A 27103-nucleotide genomic window follows, 5' to 3' on the forward strand; every position below is an offset into this window, starting at 1 on the left:
AAGCTAGTATTGGGGTGATGAGTGTCCATGTGTATGAAGGTAGTATTGGGGTGATGAGTGTTAGGGTGTATGAAGCTGGTATTGGTGTGATGAGTGTTCATGTGTATGAAGCTGGTATTGGTGTGATGTGTGTCCATGTGTGTGAAGCTAGTATTGGTGTGATGAGTGTTTATGTGTATGAAGCTAGTATTGGGGTGATCACGGCTTAGTAAGTGGGTTAAAATTGTTGAAAGTGTCACTGCAACTGTATGCCCTAGCCTCTAATGTGCTGTGTGACTTGTGACAACAGGTGGGGGTGTACACCCACAACTGGTGCCCTATGACATTCTCACTGACAAGGAGAAGAGGAAGGACCGCAGTCAGGCCCAGGAACTCCTCAAGTTCCTACAGTTCATGGGCTACAGGATCCACAGGTCAGTTCTCTCCCCTTCACACACTCTCCAGCTACAGTGAAAAATAAAGCTGGTCCATAATTTTCAATGATTAATTTTGTATATGAAGAAACAAACTTGACCAACATTTATAAGAAATACAACATTCTTCCTGTCAGGTTATCACGACTAAATGAGTAATTTTTGTCTTCAGTGCTGCTAACAAATGTATAAACATGTGTACGTGTTTGTTGTTCACATGTATGTGTTTGTTGTTCACACGTGTAAAAACAGATGTACATGTTTGTTGTTCACACATGTACATATTTGTTGTTCACACATGTACAAACACAAGTACCTGTTTGTTGATATCAGCATATACTGTGTTCTGGTGACAAACACTGACCTTATTTTCTCCTCTGCTAATTGGGCTTGATATTCCAGAAAGCATGGATTTTGCTTAATTGTTTGACTAACTCTTCTGCTAACCTAATCTGTATCATTATACATGAGTAATGGGCCTGGTTCTAATGTCTTTGGGGATTTCTTTGTTATTTAATGAGATATGAGGAAGCAAGCTGTCACCAGACTGAGTAGTTTGTGTTTGTCAACCTTTTCACATATGAAAGAGCAACTTTCAGTGCATTTGCTGGCTTCCTCTCCGGCTGTAAGTGGGAAGGTCTGCCAACAACCGTGCGGATTGTCATGGGTTTCCCCCAGTTTCCTTCCACCATAATCCTGGCAGTGAAATATTCTTGAGTATGGCATAAAACACCAACCAAATAAATAAATTCAGTGCAATTTATGCACATTTTTAATTTGATTCTGGAGAGAAATCTACATTTTTTAGATTGGCCAGGGTTTTACAAAAAGTATTTTATCAGTCAACACAGAATAATACCTTTATTATATACTTGAGTAAACACCTTACAAGCATGTGAAAAGCTTGAAGAATTACCGTAGCTACCCGTACATTGTACGTGTAGAATGGGTGAAAAGGTTGTTGCCCTAAACAACTTTTGCCATGTCATTTCAAATGTTCAAAACTTTCATTCTTTTATGTGTGGATCTACTGCATGAAATTAACATGATACATTGTAAATCAGCAGTTGTGTCAAAAATAATGTATCACCCAATTTTGTTTGTATGTTAGTAACCCTCCCCCACCCCGTTTGTGAAAAGCTGCAGCATGTCTGTGTGCTAAGTTGCTAACCTGTTTGTATGTTATTAACCCTCCCCAACCCCTTTTGTGAAAAGCTGCAGCATGACTGTGTCCTAAGTTGCAAACCTGTTTGTCTGTTTAAAGCCCTGTTGCTGTGGGCCAGTAAGTGTTCTGTTTTCCTACTTACATTTTCTGTATTTACAATTTATGTTCATTCGTCAGTAATTTTTCTGATGAATTCATCTTTTTGAACTGTGCACAGTATCAAATTAGGAAAACACATATAACTATAGGAACAAATGCCTGCAATGACATTAGGGTGATATTCTGACTATTAGCTGGATAAACTTTGAGTTACATTGTTTACATTCGTGTTAACATAACCTAAGAAAATGTCAGTGTGAGGGAAACATTTGTACCATTTGGTAATACATGTATCATCAAAAATTAATACCTCTATGTAAGATTGCTTTAAACAGGTGTTAAAAAAGTACAACAGGTAATTTTTTGCAGATGACTGTGTTATGATATGCACCTCTTATGTTTTATGCAAATTTATTACATGCACCGGCCACATGCTAAATCTGATAGTGTCCTTGCATTTTGGATTACCAGTACAGGACATAATAATATAGAAAACATAGCCAGGAATATTCTGAAAATGAAACAGTTAGTCTGAAATGGGCGTCTGTATTAACCCTTTAAACTTTTACTTTTTGGGCCATTTTTCTCCATAGGTTGATTTAGTCTATTTGATTTTTTATATTGTCATTTCATTTATTCTGAAGGTACAAGTAACATGAGTTTCCTGTAAAAACAATATTTTTATGACAGGAATAAATTTTTGAAGAAATTGTTCTGTCTTAAAATATATGTAGGGATAAATGAGCCTGTAGTGCGAGAAAGCCAGAGTGAATTTTCCCTAGTTCTGTAATGAGTTGAAACATTGAGTGATATAAAATTATCTTTTCACAGTTGCATGCTGCGTGAGCATTCAGCTCAAATACTAACAAAAAGCAGCATTGACATGCTTTTAGCTACATATCAATTTCTGACGATAAGCACCCTTACAATTCTATCCATTTGGTTAATACTATGCAGATATGTCTATAGTTTTATTTTATTTCTTGGAAATTTATTTTCAGTATATCATTATTAAATCTTTTTCTTTTCTCTTTTCTGTCTCTCTTTCTCCTCGCTTGTCTTCTGTACTGTGGTGGTGGTCTCTTTGCTCGTTTTTATTGGTGGATGGTACTGTCTGGGTGTGGCCTGCTGTTACCATGGTGACTTGGGGGTGGTGATTGGTCGGATGTTGACTTACTTCTGACACGTGATCAGTACGGACATGGAATTGGGAGGTATGCGTCGTGACTCTCATTCCAGACAGAGTAAGGAGTCGGAGGCAGACAGTGGGGTAGGGGTTTCCGCCACAGAGAAGCGCTTCGCCTACAGCTTACTGGAGAAACTACTGGAGTACCTGGACAAAGCCTCTCAGAACATGAAGCAGAACAAACCGAGCAGTCGCTACAGTCGTCGCGGCAGCTACACAACCGCCACCGAGGATGTCAAGTTCTTTGGAAAGGTCAGAGCGTGTGTAGTCATGGTGTCGTAGATATTAGTAAGCACAACCATGGAAATACATTTTGTTGGTCATAGTATTACAACCTTATTAAAGTCATCATCAAGGGAAATGCACTGAAGACAAAGTGATGGTATATACACACTGAACTTTATTCTGGTATAACTTTCATAGTAAGTTGTAACCTGGGAGGTTTGTCATGAGTATATCTGACTTAAGAAGTTATATCTCTTTATCTCATATGACATATAGTTGTATGTACAACTACAACGGATATGGCGCACACGCTTCTATATGTGCATTGCCACTCTCAGATTTTCCATTGTAAGGGACATCACTTTAGGGTACGTGTTCGAAGTTTTGTGAAAGTTGCTTGTGATGTCCACTCTGACATACTCTCTATTGCCTACCCCACTAGGTGGTGCTTCCCTTTGTGGAGCGCTACTTCCACGCCCACAGGCTCTACTTCATCGCCTCCCCCAGCTCTCCCCAGAGCAGCTCAGGAGGTATGGCATCTGCCAAAGAGAAGGAAATGACAGCCAGGTGAGGGGACAGCAAACATCTCTATTAGTTTGAAGTACATGTACCTTCTAGCTGAACTTGAGTCTTTCTCCGAGAACAAATTTAAAACTGTTGACAGTATAATCCAGCCAGATCAAATTTTGCACAAGACTGTACCATTGTGATGTTTTTTAATGTGATAACAAATGGTGACAGCGCATATTTTTGTGTAAACTACATTTACATTCTGCTTATGCAATTTTGAGTTCTCATAATTTTGGAATTTTGAGTGTTAAATTTGGTTATAGTAATATACTCTATTTACATTGCAGTTTGTTCTGTAAACTGGCGCAGACACTGAGGTCTAAGATCACTGCCTTTGGTCATGATGTCAACATCTCTGTGCGATGTCTACAGGTGCTAGTCCAAGCTGTGGATGCCAGGTAATGTCACAGATCCTCTTGGATCAAACATTTCCACATTACTAGTGGAATTATAGTCTGGATGTGGGTTCAGTCCCGTCCTTGGACAGGAAATTTGTACATGGTGGGGGGGGGGCTTGATAACAAATCAGCAGCCGACGCCACTGGCGGGGAGGTTTACTTGGTCTTGCGTTTTGTCTTCCACAAGTATAGCCTGAAAGTTTGTACGCCATATTTCAGTACAAGTTGAAGTGCATCAAGTTTATAAGGTCGTCGGTTACTTGGCAAAGGTTGTTTCTTTTTCCCCAGGGTACACTGATAACCACAAAACTGACTGCCAGTTTGCTGACTATGGTGTTAAACGGCTTCTTCTCAAAATGATTTGTCCATGCCTATTGGTTTTAGGTCTGTGGTGAAAAACAGCCCAGAAATTGTGCGTGCTTCTCTATTGCCTTTCTTCAACAACGCAGCTGATGATTTGAATCAGGTGGTTGACAACCTGAGCCGTGGGCGGTTCAGCCACATCAAGGGGACAATCACAAAAGGAGCCACCAGCCTTAATATGGTGCACATGGTTTTACTTCCTGTCCTCTCCTCCATGTTTGATCACCTAGGCAACCAGCACTACGGCAGTGACCTCATCGGTAAGCATATCTACATGTAGCTACATGTAGTACTTATATCAAGCTAGTTTACTGATTACATATGTCCAACTAGTTTACTGATTACATATGCCCAGCTAGTTTACTGATTACATATGTCCAGCTAGTTTACTGATTACATATGTCCAGCTAGTTTACTGATTACATATGTCCAGCTAGTTTACTGATTACATATGTCCAGCTAGTTTACTGATTACATATGTCCAGCTAGTTTACTGATTACATATGTCCAGCTAATTTACTGAGTACAGGTCGAGCTAGTTTACTGATTACATATGTCCAGCTAGTTTACTGATTACATATGTCCAGCTAGTTTACTGATTACATATGTCCAGCTAGTTTACTGATTACATATGTCCAGCTAGTTTACTGATTACATATGTCCAGCTAGTTTATTGATTACATATGTCCAGCTAATTTACTGAGTACAGGTCGAGCTAGTTTACTGAGTAAATATGTCAAGCTAGTTTACTGAGTACGCATATCGCGCTAGTGTACTGAGTACATATGTCCAACTAATTTACTGTTTTGATTTATAGTTGGGGAGATCCAACTGGCCTGTTACAGGATCCTCAACTCCCTGTATCTCCTGGGTACAAGCAGTTCTTCTGTCGTACAGAGGTGAGTTAGCTAGAAACTAGAATAGTATGTGCCGGAAAAGTGGTTAAGAGTTAAAACAATGTTATCAAAAACCATATGAACTGAAGCAGTTAGTTAAAGTTTGTCATCTTGTTTTTGTCGCTAAGTTTGTTTCACCGGTATACAACTGTTTCTGACATATTCAGAATTGTTTTTTATTTTTGTATTTTTTTTGGAGTATAGATAAATTGAAAACAGATTACACATGGTGTATTTAAAATAAACAATGGACTGTGGTGTTAAAAAGGAAGGCTGAAGCTAAAATTTTCTCCTCTCTTTCTTCCCTCACCTGTAACTGTGGAACTGTACAGAGAGACGTTCCAGGCAGAATTAGCCAGGTATCTTCTCATCAGACTGTTGTACCTGTAGTATTGTTTAGTTGTGATACTTAACCCACAGTTTGTGTACTATGGCCTCATACAGTTTGTGTACTATGGCCTCATACAGTTTGTGTACTGTGGCCTCATACAGTTTGTGTACTGTGGCCCCAGACAGTTTGTGTACTGGAGCCTTGTGTTTGGTGATGTGACAGATTGGCTGTATTCAGGTTGCTGTGTTTACTAGCTCCTGTTCAGGAACAGAAATTCCGTCTTTGTAAGTTGCGAATGAATAGCTTTTTGATAACATCCTGATTACCTTGAATGCTGCCTGTGCAAATAGTTTTCTGTTGTGTTTTTACAGTGATTTTTTATCTGCATGGAAAACTGTAGACTAGAAGCCTTGTATTTTTTTATGTGTAATTGATAGTTACTTATAGGTGCATACAAGGTTTGTACAGGAAATTGTTTGTTCTTGTTGATTATTTTTTACCCTGTTTGCCACCCCTTTATATGTTTTTGTTTTAGTCAGTTCTGTTTTGAATCATTAAATTACTTGTATGTAGGAAGTCAAAAGTAACTGTTAGGTATTTGTGCTGGAAGTTTCTGTGGACAGTCATGTGGACGGTGGTTAGGTTGACACACATTACAGGTACCTAAACATTTGTTTTTGGGCATGTAAATAGTGATCGTCAAGCAAAATATTGAGAAATAATTTTCGATATAAATCGGGCTTAGAGTACATGTACATTCATTGTATTTTACGAATCAGTGAAATAAAATGTGATTCTTTGAAACATGTCTACAATATTACAATTCTGGTAAGTGTGTGTTCCATATTCTCTATGCTCTCTGATAAGTGTGTGTTCCATATTGTCTGATAAGTGTGTGTTTCATATTTTCTGATAAGTGTACGGCCCTTAAGTAAGAAATGTGCATCATTTCTCATGAATTTCCGTCGTGTGGATCTTTTCAGACACCGCCCAGCTCTTGGGGAATGTGTAGGCTCTTTTGCCACCTGTTTCCCAGTAGCCTTCCTGGAACCCCACCTGAACAAGTACAACAAGCACTCCATGTTGTTTGGCCTGGAGGGGAAGATCGCTGACCACTCCTTAGAGGCTCAAGGTGAGGATATACCACCTCTGGCTTAGTTTTAGTTTTGAGGTTCCCCCAAGGCCATTATCCTTTGTCTTCTGCCAATATGACATACCTGTACAGGTTCAGCTTGGTTATCCTTTGTCTTGTGCCAATATGGCAAACATTTACAGATTCGGCTTGGTAACTTTTTGTCTTCTGCCAATTTGACATACCTGTACAGATTCAGTTTGGTTATCCTTTGTCTTGTGCCAATATTACATACCTGTACAAATTCAGCTTGGTTATCCTTTGTCTTCTGCCAATATTACATACCTGTACAGATTCATCTTGGTTTTTTTTTGTCTTGTACCAATATTACATACCTGTACAGATTCGGCTTGGTTATCCTTTGTCTTGTGCCAATATGACATACCTGTAGAGATTCAGCTTGGTTATCCTTTGTCTTGTACCAATATGACATACCTGTACAGATTCAGCTTGGCTATCCTTTGTCTTGTGCCAACATGACATATATGTACAGATTCAGCTTGGTTATCCTTTGTCTTCTGCCAATATGACATACCTGTACAGATTTAGCGTGGTTATCCTTTGTCTTGTGCCAATATGACATACCCATACAGATTCAGCGTGGTTATCCTTTGTCCTGTGCCAATATGACATACCCATACGGATTCAGTTTGGTTATCCTTTGTCTTGTGCCAATATGACAATCATGTACAGATTCAGCTTGATACTCAAGTGGAAATCTGTGTGCCACATATGGAAAAGTTCATCACTTGTTTGTCATTTGGAGGTAATGAGTAAATTGTGACAATAAACACTAATCAAATGTAGTCAAGTCTTCCATCTGCCCTCTCCTTTTTTCTTTGTGGTAATGGAACATATGGTAGAAAACATCTTCTGGATCATAGTTTGTATTCCATGTATGTGCCATTTCTTTTCTCTGTGGTAATGGGTGTGTTGTCTTTCTCATTGGTAATGAATGTGTTATCTCTTTTTCTCAGTGGCAGTGTAGATATTATCTCTTTTTCTCAGTGGCAATGTAGATATTATCTCTTTTTCTCAGTGGCAATGTAGATATTATCTCTTTTTCTCAGTGGCAATGTAGATATTATCTCTTTTTCTCAGTGGTAATGGATCAGCTGGTGGAGAACCTGCCTAACCTGGAGAAGATCGTGGCTGAGATAGAGGAGCTGGCCGAGTCTGGGGGGAAGTACCAGGAAGCACCCCATGTGATTGAGGTCACACTGCCCATGCTCTGCAGGTAATCCCTCACACCTATAAACATGTACTCTACATCTGTGATTATCTCCTGACAGTATGTGACTGTGTCTGTGAACTTGTCCCCATCATTAAATTCTAGTTTTTCTCTTCTCTATAAATAATTAGACTGGTATAGATGTCTATCAATAATCAACACTTTGTAGTTTAGTTTCTCTCTTTATAAATGATTGACACTTTGAAGTCTAGTTTCTCTCTTTATAAATAATTAACACTTTGAAGTCTAGTTTCTCTTTTTATAAATAATTAACACTTTGAAGTCTAGTTTCTCTCTTTATAAATAATTAACACTTTGAAGTCTAGTTTCTCTCTTTATAAATAATTAACACTACATTCACATGTGCCTCCTGATATTATCCTTGAGAAAAATTAATTTAAATTGGCACTAATTGAAATAAGGGTTTATTTAAACTTTATCAATTTTTAATTTTTTGAATACTCTGGAAATATGGTAATTTTTCATTTTTATAACTATTAATAATCCCCTGTCTTTTTTTAAGAATGATCTGCTACATGTATGGTTTGTTGTAACCCTAAATATCTGACCAAGTTTTGTCGTGTTTTCCTCAGCTACTTGCCAGTGTGGTGGTCACAAGGGCCAGACAAAGTGCCGTCTGAAAGGTAAGTGCTCAAGTACTGGTATACTGACATTGTTTAATGCATGGTTCTTGTGAAAAAAACGTGTCCATTTTTCTTGATGTTTTCTTTTTATCTTGTTTGATGTTTAGTAAATACATTTATACCAGCTTACATGTATATAGTGATACAGTCCTATTTATCCCGTAGAACGTAGCATATAGCCCACAGAGTAACAGAAAGTCTCCATACTGGGGGTCAACCTATAGCCCACAGAGTAACAGAAAGTCTCCATACTGGGGGTCAACATATAGCCCACAGAGTAACAGAAAGTCTCCATACTGGGGGTCAACATGTAGCCCACAGAGTAACCGAAAGTCTCCATACTGGGGGTCAACATATAGCCCACAGAGTAACAGAAAGTCTCCATACTGGGGGTCAACATATAGCCCACAGAGTAACAGAAAGTCTCCATACTGGGGGTCAACATATAGCCCACAGAGTAACAGAAAGTCTCCATACTGGGGGTCAACATATAGCCCACAGAGTAACAGAGAGTCTCCATACTTGGGGTCAACATATAGCCCACAGAGTAACAGAAAGTCTCCATACTGGGGGTCAACATATAGCCCACAGAGTAACAGAAAGTCTCCATACTTGGGGTCAACATATAGCCCACAGAGTAACAGAAAGTCTCCATACTGGGGGTCAACATATAGCCCACAGAGTAACAGAAAGTCTCCATACTTGGGGTCAACATATAGCCCACAGAGTAACAGAAAGTCTCCATACTGGGGGTCAACATATAGCCCACAGAGTAACAGAAAGTCTCCATACTTGGGGTCAACATATAGCCCACAGAGTAACAGAGAGTCTCCATACTTGGGGTCAACATATAGCCCACAGAGTAACAGAAAGTCCATACTGGGGGTCAACATATAGCCCACAGAGTAACAGAAAGTCTCCATACTGGGGGTCAACATATAGCCCACAGAGTAACAGAAAGTCTCCATACTGGGGTCAACATATAGCCCACAGAGTAACAGAAAGTCTCCATACTGGGGGTCAACATATAGCCCACAGAGTAACAGAAAGTCTCCATACTGGGGGTCAACATATAGCCCACAGAGTAACAGAAAGTCTCCATACTGGGGGTCAACATATAGCCCACAGAGTAACAGAAAGTCTCCATACTGGGGGTCAACATATAGCCCACAGAGTAACAGAAAGTCTCCATACTTGGGGTTAACATATAGCCCACAGAGTAACAGAAAGTCTCCATACTGGGGGTCAAGGTCACTTGGTGGGACACCAATATTATTCCAGCATTTTGTGTTTCAGGGGTCATCATACGACGTCCGTAACAGCTCAACTCATGAACAGTGTCCTTGGCAATGTCCTCAAACTTATCCTCAACAACATTGCCTCTGAAAATGCTCCATGGATGAAACGAATTGCCAGTAAGTCATCTGTGTTGAGTCAGGCTGTATGAATATGTCTAGTGTAGAGTGAAACTCGTTTCAGTAAGTCATCTGTGTTGAGTCAGGCTGTATGAATATGTCTAGTGTAGAGTGAAACTCATTTCAGTAAGTCATCATTGTTGAGTCAGACTGTGTGAATGTGTCTAGTGTACAGTGAAACTCGTTTCAGTAAATCATCTGTATTGAGTCGGACTATGAATGTGTCTAGTATGCAGTGAAACTCGTTTCAGTAAGTCCTCATTGTTGAGTAAGGCTGTATGAATGTGTCTAGTGTAGAGTGAAACTCGTTTCAGTAAGTCATCATTGTTGAGTCAGACTGTGTGAATGTATCTAGTGTAGAGTGAAACTCGTTTCAGTAAGTCATCATTGTTGAGTCAGACTGTGTGAATGTGTCTAGTGAGCAGTGAAACTCGTTTCAGTAAGTCATCATTGTTGAGTAAGGCTGTATGAATGTGTCTAGTGTAGAGTGAAACTCGTTTCAGTAAGTCATCATTGTTGAGTCAGACTGTGTGAATGTGCCTAGTGTACAATGAAACTTAATTCCTTAAGTCATGAGTGTTGAGTTCGGCAATATTAACATATTCAATGAAGGAACCCGTATCTTGGAAACATATCTGAATTCTAATGAGAAGCATACATGTACAAAAAATCAACTAATTATTTGATATCTTTAAGTGCAATAAGACAGCAATGCTATGATTGACAGCTCGCACCCAGCCAATCATCGGTAACTCCACCCCTGACATGGTGCGTGACCACTTTTTGCCGGTGGCTCAAAAGTTGCGTGACAACGCGAAGACGGTGGAACAGGAGGAGAGGCGGCTGAATCAGGACCGTAAGATCATCTCTGAGGTGGCTGACCAGGAAGCCCGTGTGCAGGAGGTACACTACACACACTCCATCACCCTCAGTTCTGCCTTCATCTAACTCTGAGTTACATATTTAAGCCAGGAGCCTCTCCCTTGTGTGTTCACTGAAGTTCAAGTCCAACTCATGCTGGGTTCCTCTCCTGCCATACAAAGGAAGGCCTGTCAGCAACCTGTCGTATGTCGCTGTCGTATTAGTGAAGTATTCTTGAGTACAGCATAAAACACCAATGAAATGAATAAGTCAATTTATGAGAGCCTTCCCGCAGGATGGACTGAACAAACTCAGCAAGACATGTGCGAGTGTATTCCTAATAGTTCAGCATTAAATGTTGTGTGATTTCTTTTGAATTTTTGTTGAACTTTTTGCTCAGTTGCGATTTATTTCTACAACTTCTACAACATTTCTCTGTGGTAATAATGAATGCATCAGTGTGATCTTTAAACCACTTATATGAATTCTACATACTGGGTCAGTACCCAGAGTATAGATTTACACCTTTCTTCATCTCTGCACAGCGATTCAGCATATTCGTGAGGGACATCTATGCCTTCTACCCACTGCTTATCAAATATGTGGATCTGCACCGCTCTCATTGGCTGAAACACCCAACGGCTGAGGCAGAGGAACTGTTTAGCTGTGTGGCGAACATCTTCTTACTCTGGTCCAAATCTGTGGTGAGTTAGTTTCAGAATTTTCCGTTGTCTTATTTTAAGGATCTTGTTATTTGATTCTAGATATGATATATGTGTTACTACCACTGTTGCAAGTGTGCTGATAGGTTTATCTTCATAAAAATGTCTGTATCTGTTCATGTTTATGTGGTCAGAATGTTGAATATACCTTTACTGGGGCCTCTGTGGTTCAGGGGGTTAGTGCGCTAGCGCAGCGTAATGACCTAGAAGTCTCACACCAATGCGGTTGCTTTGAGTTCAAGTCCAGCTCATGCTGGCTTCCTCTCCGGCTGTACGTGGGAAGGTATGTCAGCAACCTACCAATGGCCGTGGGGTCTGCCCGGTTTCCACCCACTGTAATGCTGACCGCTGTCATATAAGTGAAATATTCTTGAGTACGGCGTAAAACACCAATCAAATAAATAAATGAATATAGGTATACTTTCCATTTAAACAATTTAGCAGCATACTAGTAAAGCTGGAGATCATTTTTCTTGAACAGTGGTTAGAAAGTATTCAGTAACTGTTCAGGAGTTTGTAAGCTTGATGTTGACCAACAGTAAATCTAGAGGAGTTCCTGCTGTTCTCTACTGCTCTCTGTTGTTCTCTTCTGCTCTCTGTTGTTCTCTACTGCTCTCTATTGTTCTCAGCTGCTCTCTGTTGTTCTCTGCTGCTCTCTGTTGTTCTCTGCTGCTCTCTATTGTTCTCTACTGCTCTCTGTTGTTCTCTGCTGCTCTCTATTGTTCTCTACTGCTCTCTTGTTCTCTGCTGCTCTCTATTCTCTACTGCTCTCTGTTGTTCTCAGCTACTCTCTGTTGTTCTCTACTGCTCTCTATTGTTCTCAGCTGTTCTCTGCTGCTCTCTGTTGTTCTCTGCTGCTCTCTGTTGTTCTCTGCTGCTCTCTATTGTTCTCTGTTGCTCTCAACTGTTCTCTGCTGCTCTCTGTTGTTCTCTGCTGCTCTCTATTGTTCTCTGTTGCTCTCAACTGTTCTCTGCTGCTCTTTGCTATTCCCTGCTGCTCTCTACTGATCCCTGCTGCTCTCTACTGTTCTCTCCTGATCTCTACATTGTTTCTGTATTTGTTCACAGATATTTCGTAGAGAAGAACAAAACTTTGTAACACAAAATGAAATCGACAATTTGGCTCTGATCATGCCAAGTCAAGCTAAGCGCCTCTCCCCCTCTAAGGTGGATCAGAAGGGAGGTCAGAAAGGCTCTGCTACAGATAAGATGAGGAAAAAGGAGAAGAAGAAGTTAGAGTCTCACAACAGTCTGAACGTGGCCTGTCTGAAGCGACTACTTCCCATCGGCCTCACGGTGTTTGGCGGGAAAGAACAGGAGCTTGTGCAACAAGCCAAGCAGAAACTCTTCCAGGTCAGCATTTGTCAGCTCTCTCTATCTCTCTCTCTCTCTCTCTCACTGTCTTCAGCAACTATTTTCCTTGGCTTATATATACATATTTATATATGTTAGTGTGCTTTTCCTCTTCACAACTGCAGTAATGCAATGATGGTTTCATAGATGAACATTCAGGTACGTTCTCAGAACCTTTTTCGTCACCTGCTGATTCAGTCTACGGCGGCCGATCAATCACTTAAGACATTTTTGTGAGTTAAGTGGGTGTTACACATTCAGGTTATGTAATGGTTGTTTGTGAGTTAAGTGGGTGTTACACATTCAGGTTATGTAATGGTGGTTACATTGTCTGGCAGTAATCAAGCTTGCTTCACTGAAATGACTGACTGCAATCATACTAAAGGAACCTAAAAAAAAAAAGAATATATGGATTACAACTTCTATTTATTCAGTAATGGCGTGATCAAGCACAAATGTACTGAATAAATGAATGTAACGACGTGATCAAGCACAAATGTACTGAATAAATGGAAGTAACAACGTGATCAAGCACAAATGTACTGAATAAATGGAAGTAACGACGTTATCAAGCATAATGGCATTAGTACCTATACTGAAATGTACTGAATAAATGGAAGTAACGACGTTATCAAGCATAATGACATTATTACCTATACTGAAACGTACTGAATAAATGGAGGTAATGGCGTTATCAAGCATAATGGCACTAGTACCTATACTGTAACATACTGAATAAATGGAGGTAACGAGGTTATCAAGCATAATGGGCTTGTACCTATACTGAAATGTACTGAATAAATGGAGGTAACGACGTGATCAAGGATAATGGCATTAGGACCTGTACTGAAACGTACTGAATAAATGGAAGTAACGACGTGATCAAGCATAATGGCATTAGTACCTATACTGTAACGTACTGAATAAATGGAGGTAACGATGTGATCAAGCATAATGGCACTAGTACCTATACTGAAACGTACTGAATAAATGGAAGTAACGACGTTATCAAGCATAATGGCATTAGTACCTATACTGAAACGTACTGAATAAATGGAAGTAACGACGTTATCAAGCATAATGGCACTAGTACCTATACTGAAACGTACTGAATAAATGGAAGTAACGATGTTATCAAGCATAATGGCATTTGTACCTATACTGAAACGTACTGAATAAATGGAGGTAACGGCGTTATCAAGCATAATGGCACTAGTACCTATACTGAAATGTACTGAATAAGTGGAGGTAACAAGGTTATCAAGCATAATGGCATTAGTACTTGTACTGAAACGTACTGAATAAATGGAAGTAACGACGTTATCAAGCATAATGACATTAGTACCTATACTGTAACGTACTGAATAAATGGAGATAACGATGTGATCAAGCATAATAGCATTAGTACCTATACTGTAACGTACTGAATAAATGGAAGTAACGATGTGATCAAGCATAATGGCATTAGTACTTGTACTGAAACGTACTGAATAAATGGAAGTAACGACGTTATCAAGCATAATCGCACTAGTACCCATACTGAAACGTACTGAATAAAGGAAGTAACGATGTCATCAAGCATAATAGCACTAGTACCCATACTGAAACGTACTGAATAAATAGATGTTGTAATCCATATATTCCTGTTGTGTAATCAAACTCCACTTCTAAATGCCATTGAATGAATCCAAAGGAACTTCCCGTAGTGTTGAGCCATAATAGTGTATCAGCGAATATAGGTTAGTGCTTTTGTCAATAGTGTTTGTTTGAGAAGAAACATACGGTGTTGCCAATACAGCGAATATACAGGTGTGAATACATAGAGGATATGTACCAAGCCTCTAGCAAATATACAGGTGTGAATGCATAGAGGATATGTACCAAGCCTCCGGCAAATATACAGGTGTGAATACATAGAGGATATGTATTCCTCAGGCGAGGAACAAATGAAAACTACTACTCAAGCTTAATAAATTTGATATTGAGGGTCACGAATTTCATATCCTATTTATCCCATAAAAGCCTTGTTGTTAATTTATAGAGGAAAAAATCATTACGATTTAAACTTGACATCACAGATATAGGTCAAGTGAAGCGCCATCAGTAAGTGACAAGTACATGGCCAACTATAACATAGTACAGACAAATTTTATTTACGTAACGACTTGTTTTATACCACAGACATGTCAAAAGTGCGCTTTATACAATATATCGTTCAATACGTTAATATTTTATAACAAGAATAATGTTAAGAGAAATAATGTCAAAATTAGTGAAGCTTTTAGTTTTAGGCCTATAGAATAATGTTAAGAAAAATAATGGCATACCCGCTGTTTTTGTTCTGGGGATTTTGCTTAGCCTTCGTGGCAAAAGATCTATTTCGTAGCCAATGCTGAGGATTTTCACATTGATTTGATTATCTCTTGTCACATTTATAACTCTGCCGCGTCCTTTTTTGTCAATTTTTTACAATATTTCCTTCTGTTTTCCTGTTGACATTTGCAGACGACAAGAAAAAAAAAGGTAGTGCCTGTACAGCTGCGTTGTAGTTTTTGATTGGTCAATTTGATGAATGAAATTATACATAAACCAATCAAAATGTCGGAATTTATATTATACGTGGTGCATATCAAAACGATATGCCATGTCTTTATTACCCGGAAAAATGAACATTTATGGGATAAATGGCTATACATGAATGCAAGTGGGAATATAAGGATGTCTAGGAGAATCTCTGAATGTAATGGTTTCTGTAGGAGTGGGACTCTATCAGTGAAAATACAGACCATGGAATATATGGGGTTGTAAGGTTATCTGTAAAAATAGTCAGGAATATGCCAGAATATGTGCGTGTCAATGAGTAATAATGTATCAGCCAGTCCTAATGTGCACATCCAAATAGCTACAGATAATTCTGATTAGATCGTTGTATTCTGTTGTAAAGCTTTGCTCTATTTCTGTTCTTAATCTGATATTTTCTTTATACATGATGATTTTGGAAGCCTTCGCTAATACGTTTGCAGTGGTGTAGTGAGCATGCCCAAAAGCCACATTTAACAAAATATTGTATTGATTTTGCCAGTCAAGTGAAATGTCACGTATTCTCCTCTGCAATGAGTAAAGTTTGTGTTAGAAATACTGCATTGGTTCAGTACTACTCTTATGAACCATGCAACAGAACTGATGTAAATTGAGCTGTCATGCAGTCCATCTTAATGTGATCAAATCAATGACTGTATTCAGTATTTATGTAACCGTATTCAGAATTTATGTAACCGTATTCAGAATTTATGCAGTGGTTTACCCGTACGTTGCCATGAAGCACTTTGTAAATACTGGCAATAAAGGGAATTTTTATAGCAATGTAAGCAATAATTTGTTTTGATTGGCTGAAGGGTAAAATCTTTTGTTATGGCTTGGAGATGTGTTTGCTTTGTGTGATATCTGGCAGTATTTGTGAATCGTGGGACATTTATACCCGGGGGGGTGTTCTCCAACAGAGGATGTTTGACAAGAATCCAGAGACGAGTCAGCTGTACAAATACAAGCAAGACATCAGTCCATTAAAATGTATCATATTTGGTTTTCTCTGAGTGTACAAAACATTTCAGGAAAACCTTAAGGAATGGTCTGGCAAACTCTGTAATTTATGTTTTTATAGAACCTTAAGCAATGGCCTGGATAAACTCTGTATTTTATGTTTAAAGAGAAATATGTCTTGTCTGAAAAACACTCATGATGTCATGATACACCGTGTGTTCTGGCCAGGTGTGCGTAGATGGTGTTCTTTGGTAATCAGGCTTGTCATGAGGACGAATTTAAAATGTCTGTGTGATGTTAATACAGTGTACATGTAACTGTGTGATGTTAATACAGTGTACATGTAACTGTGTGATGTTAATACAGTGTACATGTAACTGTGATGTTAATACAGTGTACATGTAACTGTGATGTTAATACAGTGTACATGTAACTGTGTGATGTTAATACAGTGTACATGTAACTGTGTGATGTTAATACAGTGTACATGTAACATGTAACTGTGTGATGTTAATACAGTGTACATGTAACTGTGATGTTAATACAGTGTACATGTAACTGTACAATGATAATACAGTGTACATGTAACTGTGTGATGTTAATACAGTGTACATGTAACTGTGATGTTAATACAGTGTACATGTAACTGTGCAATGATAATACAGTGTACATGTAACTGTGTGATGTGTAGAATTAATGCATTGCTCTGGCATGAACTTCTCTCTCTTTTTCTATTTTTCTTTCTTTTGGTGTTTTTATCCATATACATATCTGTGTTTTTTATGTCCATTATTATTATTTTTACATTGGCTTTTTTGTTTATATTCCATTTATTCTTATTTATTTCAGTTTGTTTTTAGATTTGATTTAGTTATTGTTTTCTTTCTCACCTCACATCTACCATGATTTTTTACACTTATTTTTATGTTGAAATCGTGGAAAGTATGTTGTCTTTTGTATCGATGTATTTGACAACAAGCAGTTTGTGTATGGCTGAGCTGTGTTCGTCTTGTTCTGCACATATGTAAGCCTACAGGTCAAGGCTCTGGTACACGTAGTCAGGTGTACCTGCTGTATAGCCTACAGGTCAAGGCACTGGTACACGTAGTCAGGTGTACCTGCTGTATAGCCTACAGGTCAAGGCTCCGGTACATGTACTCTGGTGTACCTGCTGTATAGCTTACAGGTCAAGGCTCTGGTACATCTAGTCAGGTGTACCTGCTGTATAGCCTACAGGTCAAGGCTCCGGTACATGTAGTCAGGTGTACCTGCTGTGTAGCCTACAGGTCAAGGCTCTGGTACATGTAGTCAGGTGTACCTGCTGTATAGCCTACAGGTCAAGGCTCTGGTACATGTAGTCAGGTGTACCTGCTGTATAGCATACAGGTCTAGGCTCCGGTACACGTAGTCAGGTGTACCTGCTGTATAGCCTACTGGTCAAGGCTCCGATACATGTAGTCAGGTGTACCTACTGTATAGCATACAGGTCAAGGCTCTGGTACATGCAGTCAGGTGTACCTGCTGTATAGCCTACAGGTCAAGGCTCTGGTACATGTAGTCAGGTGTACCTGCTGTGTAGCCTACAGGTCAAGGCTCTGGTACATGTAGTCAGGTGTACCTGCTGTGTAGCCTTCAGGTCAAGGCTCTGGTACATGTAGTCAGGTGTACCTGCTGTGTAGCCTACAGGTCAAGGCTCTGGTACATGCAGTCAGGTGATTCTGACCTCTACACATACATGTCCATGTATCTGGTGGTGACATATGGAGAATTAGCCCAGGTAAAGTACAGGGTGATACATGCAAGCCAGATATAAGGATAACTCTTGTTTCAGTAACATTTTCTGATTGGAATGAATTGGGTAAAGTTGAATTGTTGTTTGGCATGATTTGTGGTGCATTGTGACAGACTAATGACACAGAATTGTTTTTCTAAACGGTCCATTTGTTAGAAAGAATCAGATGGGGATGTGGAGGAATTCTTACTGCTGAGCCTGGAACAAGGAGAGGACGCGGTAAGTACACCTGGACAACTGCTGTGATATAAACAGTACATGTACGTTGTGTGCAGAACTAAACATGTGTTATGAACTCTTCATAAGACAGGATTACCTTATTCATTGTGATGGTTTTAATCTTGACATCAGTGTAAGAAACCGCAGAAGATCTGATTATCCAGGGTTGTCAGTACAGTTTAATCTTTGTGCTTAAATACTTTGTGATACTAAAATAAAAAAGGAAGCCAGTTAAAAAGAATTACAATGGGTGTATAGATATACTGCCTTGAGGCAGGATTTTCTCTCAGAAGATACAAACCCCGGGTCGTGTACTTCTGGCTTATCTTTTTACATTGTCCCTGCACAAACAGCCTTTATGAGATGTATTACTCAAGGTATTAAATGTTGAATGTAAATTATCCTAGTGTTTTCTTGTGTTTTTGTCAGTCTGAGAAAGACGAGAAGGTACAATGGCAGAAGCTGCTGTACAAGAAAATTGGGACCACCAAGCTGGAGGGGATATCCCAGCTGAACCAAGCCAAGATCGTAGAGAAGATCCTGTCCATGGCTAAAGTCTTACACGGACTACATCTGGTGAGGAGGGCTGGAGAAAGCTGTACTCTTCCTTTCTTCATGTATTGAGACGTGTATGATGGAGGGGCTACATTGTACCTTCACTTCACAGTGATAGCAGCACGTTGCAACCAAAAAGCACACACACAGATAAATGTGAAAACCGAGAACATCTTTTCTTATGTTTGAAGTAGAATTTGTTTGAAGATTTTTCTGGCATGATTTGAGGTGTTCTTTGATGGACATGGTATGTGATGGAAGTCTTATGTGATGGACGTGGTATGTGATGGACGGGGTATGTGATGGACATGGTATGTGATGGACGGGGTATGTGATGGACATGGTATGTGATGGACATGGTATGTGATGGACGGGGTTTGTGATGGACGGGGTTTGTGATAGACAGCGTATGTGATGAACATGGTATGTGATAGACGGCGTATGTAATGAACATGGTATGTGATGGACGGAGTACATGTTAGGGTATGTGACGGACGGGGTACATGATAGATGGGGTACGTGATAGGGTATGTGACGGACGGGGTACGTGATGGGGTGCATGATAGGGTACGTGATGGACAGGGTGCGTGATGGATGGGGTGCGTGATAGGGTACGTGATGGATGGGGTGCGTGATAGAGTACGTGATGGACGGGGTGCGTGATGGATGGGGTGCGTGATGGATGGGGTGCGTGATGGACGGGGTACGTGATGGATGGGGTGCGGGATAGGGTACGTGATGGATGGGGTGCGGGATAGGTGATGGACGGGGCGCGTGATGGACGGGGCACGTGATGAACGGGGTACGTGATGGATGGGGTGCGTGATGGATGGGGTACGTGATGGACGGCATACTTGATGGGCGTACTTGATGGGCGTATGTGATGGACGGGGTACGTGATGGATGGCGTACTTGATGGACGGCGTATGTGATGGGCGTATGTGATGGACAGGGTATGTGTACATGTATAAATGTATGGTCAAGTAAAGTTCCTGTCAAGCATTTGATATCTGGTGTAGGAATTTGTATTACTGAATTACCCAGGCAACTACAATGGTAATGAACATTGTGCACGTGGACATGTAGTTTGTAATGCTTTTGTATGTCTTGTCCATCAGGTTGAGCACCCACCTCCATCTCTGAAGAACGCCTGGAAGAAGGTGATCTCGACCCAGCGCAAGAGGGCGGTGATGGCTTGCTTCAGGATGATACCACTTCATGGACTGCCCAGGTCAGGGTGGAACACAAACGTAGCCTGTGGTAGGATGGTATACACACATAGCCTGTGACAGGATGACACACACACAGCCTCTGACAGGATGGCACACACACGTAGCCTGTGACAGGATGACACACACATAACCTGTGACAGGATGACACACACATAGCCTGTGACGGATGACACACAGACAGCCTGTGGTAGGATGGTACACACGTAACCTGTGGTAGGATGACACACACACATAGCCTGTGGTAGGATGACACACACAAAGCCTGTGGTAGGATGGTACACGCGTAGCCTGTGGTAGGATGACACACACACATAGCCTGTGGTAGGATGGTACACACACATAGCCTGTGACAGGATGACACACACACGTAGCTTGTGGTAGGATGGTACACACACGTAGCAGGTGACAGTATGACACACACACGTAGCCTGTGGTAGGATGGTACACACACAGCCTGTGACAGGATGGCGCACACACAGCCTGTGGTAAGATGGCACAGACATAGCCTGTGACAGGATGACACACACACACGTAGCCTGTGGTAGGATGGTACACACACATAGCCTGTGGTAGGATGGTACACACACATAGCCTGTGACAAGATGACACACACACATAGCCTGTGGTAGGATGGTAAACACACATAGCCTGTGGTAGGATGGTACACACACGTAGCCTGTGGTAGGATGGTACACACACAGCCTGTGACAGGATGGCACACACACAGCCTGTGGCAAGATGGCACATACATAGCCTGTGGCAGGATGACACACACGTAGCCTGTGGTAAGATGGTACACACACATAGCCTGTGGTAGGATGGTACACACACATAGCCTGTGACAGGATGGTACACACATAACCTGTGACAGGATGACACAGACATAGCCTGTGGTAGGATGACACACACACATAGCCTGTGGTAGGATGGTACACACACGTAGCCTGTGACAGGATGACACACACACGTAGCTTGTGGTAGGATGGTACACACACGTAGCAGGTGACAGTATGACACACACACGTAGCCTGTGGTAGGATGGTACACACACAGCCTGTGACAGGATGGCGCACACACAGCCTGTGGCAAGATGGCACAGACATAGCCTGTGACAGGATGACACACACACACGTAGCCTGTGGTAGGATGGTACACACACATAGCCTGTGGTAGGATGGTACACACACATAGCCTGTGACAAGATGACACACACACATAGCCTGTGGTAGGATGGTAAACACACGTAGCCTGTGGTAGGATGGTACACACACGTAGCCTGTGGTAGGATGGTACACACACAGCCTGTGACAGGATGGCACACACACAGCCTGTGGCAAGATGGCACATACATAGCCTGTGGCAGGATGACACACACGTAGCCTGTGGTAAGATGGTACACACACATAGCCTGTGGTAGGATGGTACACACACATAGCCTGTGACAGGGTGGAACACACACGTAGCCTGTGGTAGGATGGTACACACATAGCCTGTGACAGGATGACACACACACATAGCCTGTGGTAGGATGGCACACACATAACCTGTGACAGGATGACACACACATAGCCTGTGACAGGGTGGAACACACACATAGCCTGTGGTAGGATGGTACACACATAGCATGTGACAGGATGACACACACACGTAGCCTGTGGTAGGATGGTACACACATAACCTGTGACAGGATGACACAGACATAGCCTGTGGTAGGATGGTACACACACATAGCCTGTGACAGGATGACACACACACGTAGCCTGTGATGGGACACACACAGCCTGTACAACAGAGAATGTGCTGAAGAAAGGGGAATGCAGCAAAAATAGGTTTCACACCTCATTTCTGTGGGTGTTCATACTGCTAACACAGGGTAACTCTGGATTCAGAAGTAACATTCACTGTTGGCCTATCCAAAGTCCAATATTATAGAGTCATTTACATTTTAATAACAGGCCGATGTAATTTAAAAGTGCTCGTGACAAAGATGATAACACATTAAAGTAATGTTAACTATGTCATCAAGTACTTCAGTGTTTATGATTTTGTTTTAGGCACCGAGCTATCAACTTATTTTTGAGATCTTACAAACAACAGTGGCTGAACATAGACTATATGGAAGAGGAGAAAAACACCTTGATTGAAGATATCACAGTAAGTGAGCACTCCTGTTCTAAGCTATGACTGGTAAATCATGCAGTTGGCAAAACAGTTTTTCAGTGACAGTTACTTGTCTGACCTTGTTGTCAAAGTTAAATATTAAATACAGATAAAAATAAGCAAGGGTTAAGTAAGTGGTGGATGACCTTGTATTAACCTTGACTTGCAGCACAACAAAGAAGAAGAAGAGATGGAAGCCGTAGAGAAGAAGGAGTTGGAAGAGGAGATAACTCCTGACTCCTTGACTCAGCTGATCACGGCCCTGAGCCGAGCGGCCACAAAGGAGCAGCAGTCCAGCATCCCTGAAGATTTCCTGTATATGTCCTACGCTGACATCATGAGCAAGGTGGGTTAGCTGTTGTCTATGTTTGCCATGGTTTTTGTGTTAATTGATCAGACATATAGACATATACAGATCTGAACTAGGCACTGGGCAACATCATCGCTGTTGTAAAGTTGACATGAAAGTCTGCATAAGTTGCGCTTGTGTTGTATTGAACATGGCAGCAATCTGCATTTGGTGTCTTGTACGTGCCAGCAGCCTGCAGTCGGTGTCTTGTGCCTGCCAGCAGCCTTCAGTTGGTGTCTTGTACCTGCCAGCAGCCAGTCGGTGTCTTGTGCCTGCCAGGATCCTGCAGTTGGTGTCTTGTATGTGGCAGCAGCCTGCAGTCGGTGTCTGTGCCTGCCAGCAGCCTGTAGTTGGTGTCTTGTACGTGCCAGCAACCTGCAGTTGGTGTCTTGTACGTGCCAGGAGCCTGCAGTTGGTGTCTTGTACGTGCCAGCAACCTGCAGTTGGTGTCTTGTACGTGCCAGGAGCCTGCAGTTGGTGTCTTGTGCCTCCCAGCAGCCTTCAGTTGGTGTCTTGTACGTGCCAGCAGCCAGTCGGTGTCTTGTGCCTGCCAGGATCCTGCAGTTGGTGTCTTGTATGTGGCAGCAGCCTGCAGTCGGTGTCTTGTACCTGCCAGCAGCCTGTAGTTGGTGTCTTGTACGTGCCAGCAGCCTGCAGTCAGTGTCTTGTGCCTGCCAGCAGCCTGCAGTTGGTGTCTTGTACGTGCCAGCAGCCAGTCGGTGTCTTGTGCCTGCCAGCAGCCTTCAGTTGGTGTCTTGTGCCTGCCAGCAGCCTGCAATCAGTGTCTTGTATGTGTCACCAGCCTGCAGTCAGTGTCTTGTGCCTGCCAGTAGTCTGTAGTTGGTGTCTTGTACGTGCCAGCAGCCAGTCAGTGTCTTGTGCCTGCCAGCAGCCTGCAGTTGGTGTCTTGTACATGCCAGCAACCTGCATTTGGTGTCTTGTACGTGCCAGCAGCGTGCAGTCGGTGTCTTGTACGTGCCAGGATCCTGCAGTCGGTGTCTTATACGTGCCAGCAACCTGCATTTGGTGTCTTGTACGTGCCAACAGCGTGCAGTCGGTGTCTTGTACATGCCAGGATCCTGCAGTTGGTGTCTTGTGCCTGCCAGCAACCTGCAGTTGGTGTCTTGTATGTGCCAGTAGCCTGCAGTTGGTGTCTTGTGCCTTCCAACAGCCTGTAGTTGGTGTCTTGTGCCTGCCAGCAGCCTGCAGTCGGTGTCTTGTGCCTGCCTGCAGCCTGTAGTTTGTGTCTTGTACGTGCCAGCAACCTTCAGTCGGGGTCTTGTATGTGGCAGGAACCTGCAGTTGGTGTCTTGTATGTACCAGCAGCCTGCAGTTGGTGTCTTGTACATGCCAGCAGCCTGCAGTTGGTGTCTTGTGTGTGCCAGCAGCCAGTCGGTGTCTTGTGCCTGCCTGCAGCCTGTAGTTTGTGTCTTGTACGTGCCAGCAACCTTCAGTCGGGGTCTTGTATGTGGCAGGAACCTGCAGTTGGTGTCTTGTATGTACCAGCAGCCTGCAGTTGGTGTCTTGTACATGCCAGCAGCCTGCAGTTGGTGTCTTGTGTGTGCCAGCAGCCTGTAGTTGATGTCTTGTGTGTGTCAACAGCCTGCAGTTGGTGTCTTGTACGTGGCAACAGCCTGCAGTTGGCGTCTTGTACATGCCAGCAGCCTGCATTTGCTGTTGTGTGTGTGCCAACAGCCTACAGTTGGTGTCTTGTATGTGCCAGCAACCTGCAGTTGGTGTCTTGTGTGTGCCAGCAGCGTGCAGTTGGTGTCTTGTACGTGCCAGCAACCTGCAGTTGGTGTCTTGTACATGCCAGCAACCTGCAGTTGGTTTCTTGTGTGTGCCAGCAGCCTGCAGTTGGTGTCTTGTATGTGCCAGCAGCCTGCAGTTGGTGTCTTATACATGCCAGCAGCCTGCAGTTGGTGTCTTGTACATGCCAGCAGTTGCTGTCTTGTATGTGCCAGCAACCTGCAGTTGGTGTTGTGTGTGTGCCAACAGCCTGCAGTTGGTGTCTTGTACGTGCCAGCAACCTGCAGTTGGTGTCTTGTGTGTGGCAGCAACCTGCAGTTGGTGTCTTGTGTGTGGCAGCAACCTGCAGTTGGTGTCTTGTGTATGCCAGCAACCTGCAGTTAGTGTTGTGTGTGTGCCAGCAGTCTGCAGTTGGTGTCTTGAACGTGCCAGCAGCGTGCAGTTGGTGCCTTGTACGTGCCAACAACCTGCAGTTGGTGTCTTGTATGTACCAGCAGCCTGCAGTTGGTGTCTTGTGTGTGCCAGCAGCCTGCAGTTGGTGTTGTGTGTGTGCCAGCAGCCTGCAGTTGGTGTCTTGTACGTGCCAGCAGCGTGCAGTTGGTGTCTTGTACATGCCATTAACATGCAGTTGGTGTCTTGTACATGCCGGTAGACTGCAGTTGGTGTCTTGTACTTGACAGAAGCATGCAGTTAGTGTCTTGTACATGCCAATAGCCTGCAGTTGGTGTCTTGTACATGTCAACAACCTGCAATTGATGTTTTATACGTGGCAGCAGCCCGCATTTGTCTTGTTGGTGTCTTGTACATGCCAGCAATCTGTAGTTGGTGTCTTGTACATGCCAGTAACCTGCATTTGGTGTCTTGTATGTGTCAGCAACCTGCAGTGGATGTTTTGTACGTGGCAGCAGCCTGCAGTTGATGTCTTGTTGGTGTGTTGTACATGCCAGCAGCCTGCAGTTGGTGTCTTGTACATGCCAGTAACCTGCATTTGGTATCTTGTATGTGTCAGCAACCTGCAGTTGATGTTTTGTATGTGCCAGCAGTCTGCAGTTTGTTGATGGTCTCTCCCGTTTCCTCCCACTATAATGCTGGCTTCAGCTGTATAGTGATACATTCTTCAGTACAGTACAAAACTCAGATCAAATAAATAAACAGATAAATTTATTTGTGTTAGTTGATGGCTCCAGCCATTAATGTGAAAGACCATTGTATGCTTGTAGGTGAGTATGGCATTAAAGTAACAATCAAATAAATAAGTAAATTTGTGCCTTCAGAGCTGCAGCGGGGAGGATGAAGATGACGAGGAAGAAGGAGGAGAAGATGCCGGCTCCTCTTTCCAGGTAAGACCTCATCATGACAACCAAACAAGACTGTAAAAAAGGTTGACACATTACTGGCTGGTTGATTAATGGCTCATTTGAAATTGGCTGTAAACTCTGAAAGCTTTAGAACATAGTGTCTTCAGTAAACTGTGATTGATTATAAAGGTCAAATTAATGAACAGTCAAATCTGCATGTTATATAGATGAGAAAACTGGATGTACATCCATGGGCTTGATATTGCCCTTTGAAGTTGATATTGCCCCTGACCAGGGTATTGCCTCTATTAAAGCTTGATATTGCCTGTGGGGTTCCTTGTTGCATGACCCCCCTTACCCCCAAGGTGTGAACCCTGCTGGTTGTGCCGGAGCCTGTTATGTGACTGAATTTGTCACTAATGTTATAATATACTTTAACCCTGTTATGTTCCTAATAAAAGCTGTCACTGTGAAAACATAAGCTAACATGTTGTTGTCAAATATACCAATTACTATAGTATACTCTAGCATGTAAGTTAAATGTATCATATAATCAAGGGTTGTCTAGTGTACTATTAGCTGTACTGGAAAAAGGCCTTGAATTAAGCATGTATTTTGTTCTTTATCAAGTTTTACTCATCACTTTGACTATCAATTCCCCTTGTTTTATTTTTTCTTTGTGCGATTATTAGAGTTATGTAAGTAACTGATGCTTCAGATCTCTGCTTTATTTGTGCGCCACATGCATTCAGATTCACTTGGATAGGCTAAAGGTATCTCACCATCACCAGCTTCTCTGTAGCCATGTGTTAGCTTAGATTAGTGTGTACACACCTGTGTAATAGTTGTTACACCCAAGTGTTGGCATCGTGCTGTCACTGCAGCCGTCACTGTCTTGTCCTGGCTTCAGTGAAAGGTCTGTCAGTGTATCTGCCCCAGGTTCCACCTGTACAGTGTGTAGTGTGGTTATTACAGCGTGTAGTTTGGTTATTATCTGTGTCAGTGTATCTGCCCCAGGGTTGCCCCATACGGTGTGTAGAGTGGACATTATCTGTGTCAGTGTATTTGCCTGAGGGTCCACCTGCACAGTGTGTAGTGTAGGCCTATATGTTATCTGTGTCAGTGTGTCTGCCTCAGGGTAGCCCCTTACAGTGTGTAGAGTGGACATTATCTGTGTCAGTGTATTTGCCCCAGGGTCCACCTGC

The 27103-nt window shown here is 42.1% G+C and overlaps 1 protein-coding gene across 1 annotated transcript in view; it reads left to right on the forward strand.

Annotated features, from left to right (window-relative positions):
• Positions 1-27103, forward strand: part of LOC135468178 (ryanodine receptor 2-like) — a 171824-nt gene that overhangs the window by 105277 nt on the left and 39444 nt on the right. The window contains exons 69-88 of the mRNA XM_064746268.1: positions 290-413; positions 2872-3115; positions 3531-3655; positions 3946-4056; positions 4441-4679; positions 5237-5318; positions 5648-5674; positions 6630-6778; positions 7880-8015; positions 8603-8653; positions 9950-10068; positions 10796-10971; positions 11475-11633; positions 12720-13004; positions 18493-18555; positions 18985-19131; positions 20229-20341; positions 22397-22496; positions 22672-22848; positions 25875-25940. Coding sequence (XP_064602338.1) covers positions 290-413; positions 2872-3115; positions 3531-3655; positions 3946-4056; positions 4441-4679; positions 5237-5318; positions 5648-5674; positions 6630-6778; positions 7880-8015; positions 8603-8653; positions 9950-10068; positions 10796-10971; positions 11475-11633; positions 12720-13004; positions 18493-18555; positions 18985-19131; positions 20229-20341; positions 22397-22496; positions 22672-22848; positions 25875-25940 — 2693 coding nt within the window. The remainder of the gene's footprint in view (positions 1-289; positions 414-2871; positions 3116-3530; positions 3656-3945; positions 4057-4440; positions 4680-5236; positions 5319-5647; positions 5675-6629; positions 6779-7879; positions 8016-8602; positions 8654-9949; positions 10069-10795; positions 10972-11474; positions 11634-12719; positions 13005-18492; positions 18556-18984; positions 19132-20228; positions 20342-22396; positions 22497-22671; positions 22849-25874; positions 25941-27103) is intronic.

Source organism: Liolophura sinensis, chromosome 6 (genome assembly GCF_032854445.1).
Source record: "Liolophura sinensis isolate JHLJ2023 chromosome 6, CUHK_Ljap_v2, whole genome shotgun sequence".
NCBI classification, from domain to species: domain Eukaryota; kingdom Metazoa; phylum Mollusca; class Polyplacophora; order Chitonida; family Chitonidae; genus Liolophura; species Liolophura sinensis.